General features: G+C 40.5%; 2 protein-coding genes across 2 annotated transcripts in view; both read left to right on the top strand.

The window, feature by feature from the left end:
• The window catches only part of clic1 (chloride intracellular channel 1), a 39,327-nt gene that overhangs the window by 7,775 nt on the left and 16,242 nt on the right, over positions 1 to 15,310 (top strand). The gene's annotated exons all lie outside the window — the stretch shown is intronic.
• Positions 12,708 to 14,621, top strand: lye (lymphocyte antigen-6, epidermis). The gene is made up of 3 exons (XM_058407377.1): positions 12,708 to 12,869; positions 13,381 to 13,491; positions 13,973 to 14,621. The coding sequence occupies exons 1-3, from the start codon at positions 12,818 to 12,820 to the stop codon at positions 14,212 to 14,214; spliced, it is 405 nt and encodes a 134-aa protein (XP_058263360.1). The 5' UTR covers positions 12,708 to 12,817; the 3' UTR covers positions 14,215 to 14,621.

Consider the following 15,310-nt stretch of genomic DNA (forward strand, 5'->3'; position numbering starts at 1 on the left):
CAGCAAAACCCTCTCAGTGTGTCACTCTCAGCAAAACCCTCTCAGTGTGTCACTCCCAGCAAAACCCTCTCAGTGTGTCACTCTCAGCAAAACCCTCTCAGTGTGTCACTCTCAGTGTGTCACTCCCAGCAAAACCCTCTCAGTGTGTCACTCTCAGTGTGTCACTCCCAGCAAAACCCTCTCAGTGTGTCACTCTCAGTGTGTCACTCCCAGCAAAACCCTCTCAGTGTGTCACTCTCAGCAAAACCCTCTCAGTGTGTCACTCTCAGCAAAACCCTCTCAGTGTGTCACTCTCAGTGTGTCACTCTCAGCAAAACCCTCTCAGTGTGTCACTCTCAGTGTGTCACTCTCAGCAAAACCCTCTCAGTGTGTCACTCTCAGTGTGTCACTCTCAGCAAAACCCTCTCAGTGTGTCACTCCCAGCAAAACCCTCTCAGTGTGTCACTCTCAGCAAAAACCTGTCAGTGTGTCACTCTCAGCAAAACCCTCTCAGTGTGTCACTCGCAGCAAAAACCTGTCAGTGTGTCACTCTCAGCAAAACCCTCTCAGTGTGTCACTCTCAGCAAAAACCTGTCAGTGTGTCACTCTCAGCAAAACCCTCTCAGTGTGTCACTCTCAGTGTGTCACTCTCAGCAAAACCCTCTCAGTGTGTCACTCTCAGTGTGTCACTCTCAGCAAAACCCTCTCAGTGTGTCACTCTCAGCAAAACCCTCTCAGTGTGTCACTCTCAGTGTGTCACTCTCAGCAAAACCCTCTCAGTGTGTCACTCTCAGCAAAAACCTGTCAGTGTGTCACTCTCAGCAAAACCCTCTCAGTGTGTCACTCGCAGCAAAAACCTGTCAGTGTGTCACTCTCAGTGTGTCACTCTCAGCAAAACCCTCTCAGTGTGTCACTCCCAGCAAAACCCTCTCAGTGTCACTCCCAGCAAAACCCTCTCAGTGTGTCACTCTCAGCAAAACCCTCTCAGTGTGTCACTCCCAGCAAAACCCTCTCAGTGTGTCACTCCCAGCAAAACCCTCTGTGTGTCACTCTCAGCAAAAACCTGTCAGTGTGTCACTCCCAGCAAAACCCTCTCAGTGTGTCACTCTCAGCAAAACCCTCTCAGTGTGTCACTCTCAGCAAAAACCTGTCAGTGTGTCACTCTCAGCAAAACCCTCTCAGTGTGTCACTCTCAGTGTGTCACTCTCAGCAAAACCCTCTCAGTGTGTCACTCCCAGCAAAACCCTCTCAGTGTGTCACTCCCAGCAAAACCCTCTCAGTGTGTCACTCCCAGCAAAACCCTCTCAGTGTCACTCTCAGCAAAACCCTCTCAGTGTGTCACTCTCAGCAAAACCCTCTCAGTGTGTCACTCTCAGCAAAACCCTCTCAGTGTGTCACTCCCAGCAAAACCCTCTCAGTGTGTCACTCCCAGCAAAACCCTCTCAGTGTGTCACTCTCAGCAAAACCCTCTCAGTGTGTCACTCCCAGCAAAACCCTCTCAGTGTGTCACTCCCAGCAAAACCCTCTCAGTGTGTCACTCTCAGCAAAACCCTCTCAGTGTGTCACTCCCAGCAAAACCCTCTCAGTGTGTCACTCCCAGCAAAACCCTCTCAGTGTGTCACTCCCAGCAAAACCCTCTCAGTGTGTCACTCTCAGCAAAAACCTGTCAGTGTGTCACTCTCAGCAAAACCCTCTCAGTGTGTCACTCCCAGCAAAACCCTCTCAGTGTCACTCCCAGCAAAACCCTCTCAGTGTGTCACTCTCAGCAAAAACCTGTCAGTGTGTCACTCTCAGCAAAACCCTCTCAGTGTGTCACTCTCAGTGTGTCCCTCTCAGTGTGTCCCTCTCAGTGTGTCACTCTCAGTGTGTCACTCTCAGCAAAAACCCTCTCAGTGTGTTACACTCGGCTTTCAGCAAAACCCAAAGTAACAAAAACAATAAACTTTAGCTAAATCAATGTCCTGGGTGTGTCTTTAAAAACAGGTTGGCTCAAGTGCCATTGTGTGTGTGTGTGTTTGTGTGTGTGTTTGGTTGTGGTTGTGAGTGTGTGCTGAAGATAAAGGATCAGAAGGCAAGATGGAAAAAATACAACAGCTGTATGATTCCAGAAAACGAATCATTTGTTCATCAGTCAATGATTCGGTTCTTTCGACTTACTTAGTTCTTTTCAATAACTGAATTATTATAATAGACTCGTTTAAGATGAAAGAAAGAAAGAAACGAATCACTAAAAGTGACTCATGATACCTGTCGGTGTGTTCATGTTAAGTTTTTGGCACAAATAGATTTATTCTTCTTAAATGACTCATATTTGTGCTTAGGAATCATTTCAAATGATTCATACTTTAAAAAATGAATCATTTTAAATTACTCATTAGCACAAATATGAGTCGGGGAAAAGTTTTGACACGGAGTTGCTCAGGTGAGCGAATAAGTCGAGTAAAGGAAAAGCAGGATGGATCGTACCAGATTCCACAGCAGTACATTGAGATAAAAAGACACTGTTGTTTTTTTTTTAATGAGTCGATTCCTTCTGAATTGATTTGGAGAATTGATTAACAAGCATGAAGATATCAAAGGCGAGAGAATTTTCAATTTTCCGCTTTAACCTTTTTATAGGTTTCACGCCGTCACGTGATCGAGTCTGTGTGATGTGTTGATGTCATGGTGTGGCATTGTTTAATTATACCTGTGACACGTGCAGCGTTCGATCAGAAGCACGCTCGTCATCACCTGGTCAGTTCGGCCCATAACCTCACCCTGCTGAGTCACGGGGAATTTCCCATGATGCAATGTTGCGACTTTAAATAGCCGTAATTATCAATTATGATCGAGGTTACACAGCGTGCTCCCTAACAGTTACGTAAAACTATTTAACCCTCTCGTCCTTCACATTCACTTCTGATTACATATCTGGCTCTCATTAATGCTGCCATGTGAGTCGGCGTCACTATGTCCTCCCACAGGTGTGTCTCGAAAACTAAGATTCCATTGTGTAGTGTGTGTGTGTGTGTGTGTGTGTAGTGTGTGTACAAACCATTACACTGATGCAAAGCCTGCTAGGTAAATACCATGAGTGTGAGAAATCAGACAACCGAATGAATCAGCAATGTTCGGAATTAATGTACTGTATTTGTAATGTGCCAGTTATTCTTCTCATGTCACATTGACTCGTTTAACGGATTTGACTCAAATGAATCGAGTCATAATTAACAGACGAAGCAAGTTATTTTTAATCCATCAATTGCTAATAAAAAACCGGCGTGACCTTAACATACGCTAAACCAGCTCCCGTGTCCTTGAGGTGATTCTCTCTTGAGGTGAACGCAGCAAGTGACTCGGCTAGGTTAACCTTTCTTTTCTTTTTTCTTGTCTTTTTTCTGAAAGAAATGCGTCACTGAAGTTTAAGCCATGACGAGAGACTCTTTCTAAACAACTCGCCGAATCAATTTCAAACACAGTTCACTTAAATTGGTTGTTTAAGTGGAAAAAAAGAATCATTTAATGAGTTTAATTCGTGTCACTGGTGTGAGACAGCGATGGGGAATTCTTATATATATACTTTATCATTTTTTTGTTTTTCTTTACTTTTTATTTTGGGTGAGTTGAGTGAATCAATGAATACAAATGAATGAAACGTGACTTTTGTTGGTGAATCAAATGAGACGAATCATTCTAAATCTCAAATAGTTCTTTTCGAATGAGTGAGTGAGTGAGTCAGTCAGGTGAATCGAATCAAATCACTCCAAATGCAAATGAATATCAAATTTGAACAAAGTGGTTTAAAACAAAGTTCATTTCCATGTTAAATCAGCTTGCAGTGAAAGTTACAACAGCAAACTGGACTGGACACACAGGTTTCTAGAAACTTCCCCTGGAATGTGAAACTGCGTGGAGTGAGCCGTATTTGCGAAAACAATGCTACACCCCGCATATTTGGCTTCATCTAACTGCTGCTTTGTTAAATGACTGAGGATTTTAAAGCCAATGTTTTTCGTGTACTACAGATAGAAAGAGAAGAAAAAAAAAACATACTGCTAACTGTGGCTGCTTTAACTCTGTGTTTCAGAGGAAATTAGCTTAAAGCTAACTGCTAATAAACGAGCTCACATGTGACCAAAAATATATGAGGAAATTGTGATGATGTGTTTGAACAAACGTGATTTTTATGAATCAGTTTGGAAATACAAATTGGAAATGAATCAGTGGCAAACTGACTCAGGATTGGGATCAAATTGACTCAGGATTGACTCAAATGTACATGATTCATGAATCACTCTTAATAATGATTCTTAAACAAATTGGTTCTATTTAAAATGGCTTCTTTGAGTGAGCCAGTTTGAAAGCGCAAAAGAAAGTTAAATGAATCTGAAGTTTTATCAAAGTCTGAATCGGATGAGCATGATTCAGTTTACTCAAACGATTCAAATGCAAATGAAGTCATTCTCCAGTAATGAGACTCTCAAACGAATCAGTTCCTTTTAAACAAGCTCTTTAAGTGTGTCAGGTGAATTGGTCTGGAAGCACAAATCAAAGTTTACATAAAGTTACTCGAGCTGGTGAATCAAGTGTGTACATGAAACAAATGAATCACTGATTCATTAAGGAATCAGTTCTCTTTAATATCCCCTAGAAGCTGAGTCGGATGAATCAGGATGAAAGCACAGATGCAAATGAATCGGAAGTGTTCGTAAAAGTGAATCAGATGTGCATGAGTCAATTAATTCAAAAGGTTCAAAATAAATGAATCAAACTAGTAATGAGAGATTCATTTTGAAAAGACTCGTTCGGGTGAATCAGTTTAGAAGGACAAACACACTGAATGGATTAGTTGCTCATGGAGATTCGCACACACACACACACACACACACAAAGACCTGCAGCTGTAGTGAACATGATCTATTATCTACTCTTCTCAGCATAACAGGAGCCGAGTTTCAGGGTGGACGAGTTTCAGGTTATGAAAGTTTACTAGGGAAGATGAAACGAACAGAACCAATGGCTACTGAAGTCACTGGCATGCCATTAGAGGGCGTGGTCACTTGAAGTCCCACAGGTTAGGGGCAGCATGAGTGTTTGATTCTTTTCTGTAATGGTCAGTCCATATGGTGCTGAAGCTCCATCATGATCACAGCACACTTTACTGAAGGAACCGTGTTCATGAACCTTTACAGCCATGCCTTTATCCAGAGAGACGTACAAAAGTGTTTAGGAGTCTCCATGAATGAAGGAACACAAGCTTTTACTGATCCATGCTCTGTTATTAAAGAAACTCTGAGAGGAGAGAGAATGATCCGATTCTTTTAAAAAACTCTTAAGTGAGTCGAATGAATCAGTTCAGAATCTTCTGATTCATCACAAGATGCTGTCTTAAGACTAACCTCTCTCTCTCTCTCTCTCTCTCTCTATTCACCCTTTCCATCTCTCTCTCTCTCTCTCTCTCTCTCTCTCTCTTTCTCTTGCTCTCTCTCTCAGGCTACACCCTTGAGTGCTACAAATGTGGAATTGGAATCTGGGATCTATGCATCACCACAAAACAGACATGTTCATCTAACCAGCAGTGTTTCATTGGAAAGGGGACAGCAGGTAACAACACCTGCATCACATCTGTCTCTCTCTCTCTCTCTCTCTCTCATATCATTATCCTAGCATTTCCATGATAAAGTTGGCATCCAAGTTCACCAAGAGGTCATGAGCAGTTGGTAGTAATAGTACAGTTCAGCTGATTTATCCACATAAATATCCACAGAAATATCTGTGTCTTTCTCTGTCTTTTTCATCTCTCTCCCCTTTTTCATCCCCCCCCCGCCCAGGTAGTCTGGTCCCTGTGCGTATGAGCGGCTGTCTGGATGTAGCGGACTGCAATAAGACGTCGGACGTTACGTTCCCCAGCAGCTCGAACAACAGCATCTACAAGATGACCAAAACCTGCTGCAACACTGACCTGTGCAACACGGCCGCGCCGCTCGCTAACACACACACGCTTACCCTCGCCATGGCCTCGCTCGCCACACTGCTCCTCACCAAGGTGCTGGGGTGAAGGGGGTGTGTCTGTCACTCGCACACTCACATACACACTCGCACACTCACTCACGCACACTCTCACACACACACACACACTCTCACACACACACACACACTCTCACACACACACACACATATATGGTGTCACATTTCCTTCTCCAGCAGTGCTTCAGTTCCGTCCGTCTGATTGGATCCTGCTTCTGTTATCTTTCTTTATCTATCGTTTTTTTTCTCTCTTCTTACTTGTTTTGTAAAGAAATATATCGTTACGATGTCAGTTTTCTCTCAATCTCTCGTTAAGGGTTAAATTAGGAGGCGCCGAGAATCTCTCATTCTCAATCATTTAAGCTTTTTATCTCTTATTTTTTTACATTTATTTTTTGTCTTCATTTCAATTCAATGATGAGACTCAGCCATGAAATATTTTTTTAAAGTAATTAATATTGATGATTTAAACATGTTTTCAATTCCTGTGATTTGCTCTCCCGGTGTATTCGAGCGTCCACACACTCATCCTCACATCAGATCTTTTGTATCCTAAAGAGAAATAAAGGGGATTGGGGTTTGTTTTTTTGGTGAACTGGAAACTCTTCAGTGTATAAAAATGTAAGAGTGATATATTAAAGAGAGAGAAGTTAGCCTGAGATGATGTTGGCTGTAAGCTTCCTGATCAGGTACTGGATTAAAATAAAGCGGAATTGGCCACAGATCCTGTGTCACGTTGTCTTTCATCCAGAACCATCAGGGAGTGGATTCCTTCCTGTCTCCGCGTCCGGCCCTGAGAATTACCGCTGATTAAAACAGGAAGGAAGTGATTAAAAAAACACCGCAGTAGATATGTGTGATTATTGAAGCAGAGATGTTTTGAATCTATTTCAAATATTTAATAGCTGTTCAGTCATCCTTATGAAAGTGTGTGTGTGTGTGAGTGACCTGGGGAACAAAAATCCTTAATGATGATAGATAGGGTTAAACGAGGCGTAGTGGAGGAGATTCTACTCATGAGGTTCTTTTAAAACTTTGTTGTCGTAATGAAGTGTCTAATAATAATAATAACAATAATAAATACAATGATAATAATAAACACAACAATATAAAAATAATAACAATACTAAATACAATAATAATAATAATTACAATAATAATAAATACAACAACAACAATAAAAATAAAAATAATAATAATAATAATGATGATGATGATGAGAAGATTCCATCAGAATGGACTTGTGAGTAAATCCTGTGGTAAATGTTTTTTCTTCTTCAGAGTAAAGACCGAATGAAGAGCTGAATAAGGCGAGTGAAACACACATGATGTTTAAAAGCTCAGGGGCGTGTCATGGTCATGTGACCTACTAATAATCCGAGTCTTCCAATAAATCATGGTGGACACAGCGCCTGTTCTGTAGATGGAGTAAATTAAATAAAACTGAACGTTTACTCACCGCAGAAGTTCAGATATTTTTTTTTCAGTCCATTTCAGATGAAAGTGATCAATAAAAAGCAAACAGATAAACATTTCATCAACTGGAGGAGAGAAATGATAATAATAATAATAATGATCTGATTATTCTATAAGACGTAACAGTGAGGTTCACAGCGGCGTCATGAAGTGATTCATAATAGAAGCAAAATGTATCCAGACGTGCATTCTGTCCGCTTCAGAAACAGAAAGAAAAATTTAATTGTGTATTTAATTACCTTCATCACGCCCTGACTAAAGTGACCTGACACGCCCAATATCATAATCATCAACTTCCTGTTGGACCTGAGCACAGAGTAATCATTTCTGAATAGATCAAAATTTCTACAAATGTTCCAGATGCTTTATTTAAAGCTAAACACTTTTAAGCATCCAGATGGAGTCCTGTCCTACAGCAGCACACCGGTCAGCCATAACATTGTGAACGGTGACTGGTGTAGTGAATATCACTGAGTATCTCCTCATCATGGCACCTGTTAGTGGGTGGGATATATTAGGCAGCAAGTCAACATTTTGTCCTCAAAGTTGTTGTTACAAGCAGGAAAAATGGACAAGTGTAAGGATTTGAGCGAGTTTGACCAAAAGGGTCAAATTGTGATGGCTAGACCACTGGATCAGAGCATCTCCAAAACTGCAGCTCTTGTGGGGTGTTCCCGGTCTGCAGTGGTCAGTATCTATCAAAAGTGGTCCAAGGAAGGAACAGTGGTGAACCGGAGACAGGGTCATGGACAGTCAAGGCTCATTGATGCACGTGGGGAACGAAGGCTGGCCCGTGTGATCCGATCCAACAGACGAGCTACTGTTGATCAAACTGCTGAAGAAGTTAATGCTGGTTCTGATAGAAAGGGGTCAGAATACACAGTGCAGGACGGGTCAGGGCTGATTTGGCAGCAAAAGGGGGAACAACACAACATTAGGCAGGTGGTCATAATGTTATGGCTGATCAGTGTATAGTTACATGTGCTGTGGGTGTGTGTGTGTGTGTGTGTGTTCATATTTGACTGTATTTTACACAACTGAATGACTCTAGAGTTACCTGGTGGAGGAAGTATTTGCAGTACAGGAAATATTTGACATTTCTGAACAGATCTGCTTTGTGGGGTTTACTGACCTTACATATTTTTCCTCTGGAGTTTACAAAAAGGGAAAAAAAAGAGGTGTGTTTCAGTCAGTCCATATCAAATACCATAAAATATCTCGCCTCTGTTTCCTCTTAAAGCAGTGAATCAGAGCAGGGCATGTAGTCGGGGATTCGCTGATGCGTTACACAGACGCCGAGAGACGTCACGTCACGTCTGTCAGAGAGCTAGCTAAAATCCAGTACGAGTCTCCAGCTGTAAGATTTCTGACCACCACTGGGACACACATCTGTCCACTGTAATGCAGATGAGATCCAGCACACTGATGCTGCGTCCCGATTCACAGATTAACACTCCGAAAGCAGCGCTGCTGAGTTCTGGACTCTGATTGGTCAGGAGGAGGTTTCTATAGCAACAGCTGATCTTTACACAGGGACGTTCCGTAAAGTGGACGCTCTGTGAAAACCGAGCTGTTACTCTTTGTGGTTTTATACAGAAATTCCAACAACATTAAAATAATTAAATGGTAACCATAAAAGGATAAAAATTACAATGTGCCGGTTCTTAATGAATAAATTATAATAATCTCTGACACACTGCTGTGGAGGAGCAGGAAATAAACACTCCAGGAAATAAACACTCCAGGAAATAAACACTCCAGGAAATAAACACTCCAGGAAATAAACACTCCAGGAAATAAACACTCCAGGAAATGCTTTTAGGAAAAGAATTAATTAACGGTAACTGTAACGCTACACACACACTCTCTCACACACACACACACACACACACACACACACCAAGGAGACGGTTGTTAGGATCAACTGTTACAACAACACAACAACTGAGACTAATGAGTTCTAACAAGGTCAGGGTTTCTAACTATCAAAATACACACACACACACACACACACAGTGTCATGATGTCATCAGTGAGACTCAGAGCAGTGTTTGTTGTCAGTGTGATCTGCAGGTAGGAGCTCTGAGCTCTTCCAGTACGAGCTGTGTGAGGAAACGTGTGCTCCTGCTCACACACTGCTCTGAGTGTGTGTGTGTGTGTGTGTGTACCTGACTGATTCATCAGCACTGTGCTGGAGGAACAGTTTGTTCCTGACATTAGTGACTGTTTACCGGATTCCTCAGTGCAGAGTTGTTTGAGGAATGTTTCAGATTCCGGAGCTGTGTGGACCTGAGAAACAGTCACTGTCACCTAACCGGCTGTGATGTATCTATCTGCTTCTGAGATCTCTGCACAATGAAGTGTTTCTTCAAACAGCAAAAGCACCTTTTTTTTTGTTTTACAAAGAATGAATTCTTCCCTTAGCATTTAGCAAAGTTATCAAACCCCTGACCTTGACCCCGTCAGTTACTGACCTAATGTTACTGACCTAGCGTTACTGACCTAGCATTACTCACCTAACATTACAGACCTAGTGTTACTGACCTAGCGTTACTGACCTAGTGTTACTGACCTAGCATTACTGACCTAGCGTTAGTGACCTAGCATTACTGACCTAGCATTACTGACCTAGCATTACTGACCTAGCATTACTGACCTAGTGTTACTGACCTAGCATTACTGACCTAGCGTTACTGACCTAGTGTTACTGACCTAGCATTACTGACCTAGCGTTACTGACCTAGCGTTACTGACCTAGCGTTACTGACCTAGCATTACTTTTACCGCTAATTAATTCTTTTCCCTTAAAAGCATTTCCTGGAGTGTTTATTTCCTGGTCCTCCACAGCAGTGTGTCAGAGATTATTTTATTTGTTATATATTCAATTTTATTTGTTTAGAACAGGACACTGTTGCAAAGCAGCTTTAAAGGGATATAAAAGTTCAGAAATGAATATTAATTTAAACGTATATTTATCCCTAATGAGAAGCCTGAGGTGACGGTGGTGAGGAAAAACTCCCCGAGATGATATGAGGAAGGAACCTTGAGAGGAACCAGGCTCAGAAGGGAACCTCATCCTCATCTGGGTGACACTGGACAGTGAGAATATAGATTATTTACTTTCTATATATATGGTCAAGTGTGTAACCAGGAGCTTTGGAGCTACTTAGAAATTTCAGCATGAAGACTTTTCTCTTAAAGTTATCAAACATTCAATATTGGAGACCTGAGCTCAGACTGACCATTACACCAGCACTTCAAAGCCAGCGCCATGTTCTTCACAAGCTTCTATCCACAGCATCTATCGTGTATCTCCGAACTCGTGTAGATCATATCAGTCAGGTAGACATGATTCATCTGCTAAGATAAGAAATACAATGTCACTGCCTGATGCAGAAATACGAGCTCATGTATTTATTATCTCTGGGGTTATTGGAATGCCTTATGATCTGTCTGATAAGTGTGATATTTACTTTCTTTCCTGAAGTGGAAATGATCAAAAAATAAATCAAGACTCTTCACTAAACCTATCGTCACTAGGTGAAAAAAATATATAAAATTAATATATAAGTTTATAATTATGAGAAAGGGAGCTTTAGTCCTGATGGGGGTGGAGTCAGGGACATTTAGGGGGGGCATTATTATTATTATTATTATTATTATTATTATAAATAATGTGTAATAAAGTCAGCTTTTAGTGGTGAAGGTGTTAGACTACTGATAGGAGTTTGAATCCCAGGTCCACCAAGTGTCCACCTCTGGGCTCTTGAGCAAGGCCTCACCTCACCTGCTAAGTTATATAAAATGAGATAAAAATTAAATAAGTCTCTCTGGATAAAGACGTCTGCTGTAAAGGTACATTTTTCGTTCTTGTTGCTATGACTACTGTCACCGTTGTGAAAATGTAGGTATCCTATACAGCTACGTTCACACCGCGAGGAGGATTTGAGCTGATATATATCGATAAGAAATACATCTTTATCGTTGTTACTCATCATACTCAGCTTTTATACATTAAGATCTCTATCAATTTTCTTTCTTTTCACTGAAACATATTTCAGAAACCTGTTTTGGTTCTTTAGTGCCACACTAAAGCTAAAGCTTCATATCACCAAATTTTCATATTTAATATTTAAAAAGAAATTACCAGATGAATGTGGAATGCAAAATGAAAATAAAAGCTAAACACCTTAATGTAATATGTGCAAAACCAGTCAGTGTCCTTGAAAGATGAGTAGAAATGCAGAAGAACTTTGTTAAACAGCATATTTCACATGCCTCTGCGTCATCCTTGCTGCATCCCCCCTCTCTCACACTCACATGACCTCAGACTACCCAGAGACAGATTTTCTACATTTCTAAAGTTGAACCCAACAACAAGCTCTTCTGGATTAACTAGCAGGTTAGCATAGAGCTAACAGGTCAGGTCTAAGCTAGCTAAATATTATCCAGGAAATGACCTCAAATGCATCCTGTACATCACTCATTAGTCTGAGTTTGGTCCGTCATCAACAACAACAACAACGAAAACAATTTGTCCCAGTTATGAGGTGTTCACATGAGATTGTACACGCGGCTGATACGCCGATAAACACGTGTGTGAGACGTGTCCTGGAGTGCATTCCCTTTAAACGCCACAATTAAACCTTAAAACTAATTTTTTTTTTTTTTAGAAAAAAATCTGGGATAGAAACTACAGACTGAAGAAAGAACTAGTATTTTTAAGATAAAATCAAGAGATCATTTCAAACTGAAAAAGTGGAGAGGAAAATCTGACATGATGACGTGAAAGGAAAGATCATTTCTTATTCATCACAAAGTATAATTTGCTTTATTCAACTGAACGAATGAACAGAAATAGAATTTGTGAATTTCTTTCCTCTTACACCTCAATTTATAAGAATCCATCATTTTATCTCTTTAAAATCTGACTCCTCCACACGAGCAAAAAAAATCCTTTTTATTTGCAATTTAGGAGAAAAACGCAGTAATTCTTTGCCTCGGATGCATTCCATAGCTTTTTGTTATTCACTCATGTTATAATTAACGGAGTCTTTGTTTTCCGTGTCCTGTTCCGTATCTGCTCCGTCCAGTTTCACAGGCTGTCATTGCGACGTGACTCACAACCTGCTTTGTGCTGCTGAACCACATTTCTGCCCTGCATACATCACCTGTAATGAAAAAAAAAATGTGTGTGTGTGTGTGTGTATGCACACACCCCATCCTCTGGCCAGCATATAAATGTCCCCAGCTGTAACACCGCCGTCATTTGTGAGGAACGCCTGCGAGGACACTTCTTTTAGGACAGTGTGTTATTGAGTGTGTGTGTGTGTGTTACACTCCAAGCATCAGGATGAAGGCTGTGTTTTTGGGAATCGTGGCGGCGATCGGATTCTTCGCTCTCGGTGAGTCCGGGCAGATCTCACACACTGAATTTTATATTTTTACATATTTGGGTAACTTTTAGAAGTAAACCAGTTAGGATTATGGATAAATGATGAACAAATAAATATAAATATTTAACTTTAATAATATGGTAATAAATCCAATTTTTAAAATGTTTTCATTTTTTTTTTTTTTAGTTTTTACCAGCTATATCTGTCTAACTGCCAAAATTTCATGAATCTACAAAAGCAGAATAAAATTAAACGTTATTAAATATTTAGTTAAAAATTTGAATTTAGACCACACAAAAGGAACAATATGGATTTTTTTCCATTAATTTTGATTATTTAAAATGGATCCTTTGTCCCTCCATCGAAAAGGACAAAGTGTGTGTGTGTGTTGTGACAATGCTGTCATTATACTATTTTATACATGCACATGGATGGATAATTAATAAACAAAATAAATATAAAGAAACTAAGATGGTGTATAGGAAGAATATTTTAAATCTCTCTCTCTCTCTCTCTGTAGCGGAGTCTCTGACCTGTAACTCATGTTCAGTTGGTCTGATCGGCTTCTGCCTGAACCCCTCATCTGTTACCTGCAGCACCAACACATCTTCCTGCACCACATCAAAAGCCAGTGAGTCTCACCACCATCACCACCATCATCATCACCACTCACCAGGACACACTGCTCTTACCCTGCACCTTTTCCACACCCGGACTAACACACTGATTAGTAACGTAGTGTTGAGATGGAAATCTGAAACAGTTTAAGCACTTACACGTGTAATGACATGCGTGTGTAATCTGACAGCTTGGCCTGATGGGTAAAGAACAATCAGTAAGATCAGAAAATAAACCTTAACGAACACTAGCTGAAGAGTCGATTTTACAGACGGGAACCGCATGGATGGTGCAGGAATTTATATTTCTTTGTTTTTAATATAGAATCCAAACTAGAACGTTCAAGATATAAGCATGGGGTGTTAGAAAATCTGCGAGAAATCACCCTTTTTCGTTTTCTTGATTGTTTTTAATGCTAACTCTAGCATTAGGACATAGTATAAAGGTGGATAGTTACAGTAGATGTATAATGTCTTCTTGTTTCTCCTCCTCAGGTTTCCCCAGCATCACTGCCTTCAGTGGCTTCAGCTCTCAGGGCTGCTTGGAGTCGTCTCAGTGTAACGGCACCACCTCCGGTACCCTCCTGGGTGCCACATACACCATCAGCCGAACCTGCTGTAGCACAGACAAATGTAACCCCCTCGTGCTGAGTGGCGCCTCCTACGTTCACGTCTCCCTCACTGCAGTCCTGAGTGTCGCCCTGCTGGCCTGTATCTGGGGCCAGTCCGTCTACTGACCGCTGTAATCTGACTTGTGTTTCAATAGATATTTTGAGACTTTAATGTTTGATACAACTCTACCACTGTGTTAAAATAATCAACTTACACTATGACAGAATGATGGGTTTCTAATCTATAGGCAAAAAAAAACAATGGGAGAAATGTCTGAGAAATGGAACAATAGAGTTCCAGTAGAGAGGACGTTGAGTATACATTCATATTTTTGAATAAGAGAAATACTATGATGAAGTGAATAGATATGTTTTAAAATTCCCTTCTGAAGTATGAAAGCTGTGCTTTAAACATGATTGTACTAGTTTCTTTATAATGTTATAATAATGTGTACATTGGGGGGAATGTTATAAGCTATATTACCTCATTTCTACCATTTTTAATTCACATTAAAATGTGGACTGAAAACTAAGCTTGAGTCTTGGGTACTTTCTGAAAATGAAAATGAGACCATTCTATAATAGATTGGTTTTAATGTGAAAACTCCACTGGCCACTGTCTGCTAACCTCCTGGCTGACTCACCAATTGTTAGCTGTTGGTATAAAATCTACATCTTTTAAATAAATAAACTAAAAACAAAACAATCTATTGGAGTAAAAGACATCTTTGGTCACAGCTCTGGCAGCATGTGTCTTCAGTGTGTTGTAGAGAACGATCCTGTCGACCTCCAGGTTGTCTAACACAAAACAATCTTCTAAGAACTGTAGCTGGTTTTCTCAGAGTTCTCGCACGCGATCAGCAGCCCATTGTGTTTCATTGTGTTGGTCTACATTTACATAATACAACATCAGGTGCTAGGAAACTCTTGTATACACAATGATTTAACCTCCTGGCTGGCTCGCTAAAAATTAGATGTTGTTATAAAATCTACATATTTAAATCTATATGAAGGCATAATGGTGCAGCATGTAGGATTTATCTTGTGTTACTGTGTATATGGAGTTTCATGTGTTCTCCCTCACATGTTCACATGGATTTCCTTTGGGTTCTCTCCAGTTTCCTGGACTCAGTCTAATAATATCTAATATAAAGTGTCTAATATAACATAAATTCCCATCTTTCTCCAATATTAACAATGTTTCTGCTACCCCAGAGTCTGA

The sequence above is a fragment of the Hemibagrus wyckioides genome, linkage group LG14, assembly GCF_019097595.1.
Source record: "Hemibagrus wyckioides isolate EC202008001 linkage group LG14, SWU_Hwy_1.0, whole genome shotgun sequence".
Lineage (NCBI taxonomy): Eukaryota > Metazoa > Chordata > Actinopteri > Siluriformes > Bagridae > Hemibagrus > Hemibagrus wyckioides.

Bases quoted from the DNA above. Each gene is read 5' to 3' on its own strand.
- lye (XM_058407377.1), top strand. From the start codon at position 12,818: ATGAAGGCTGTGTTTTTGGGAATCGTGGCGGCGATCGGATTCTTCGCT. The intron at 12,870-13,380 runs GTGAGTCCGGGC...CTCTCTCTGTAG, and splicing joins GATCGGATTCTTCGCTCTCG to CGGAGTCTCTGACCTGTAAC. The intron at 13,492-13,972 runs GTGAGTCTCACC...TCTCCTCCTCAG, and splicing joins CTGCACCACATCAAAAGCCA to GTTTCCCCAGCATCACTGCC.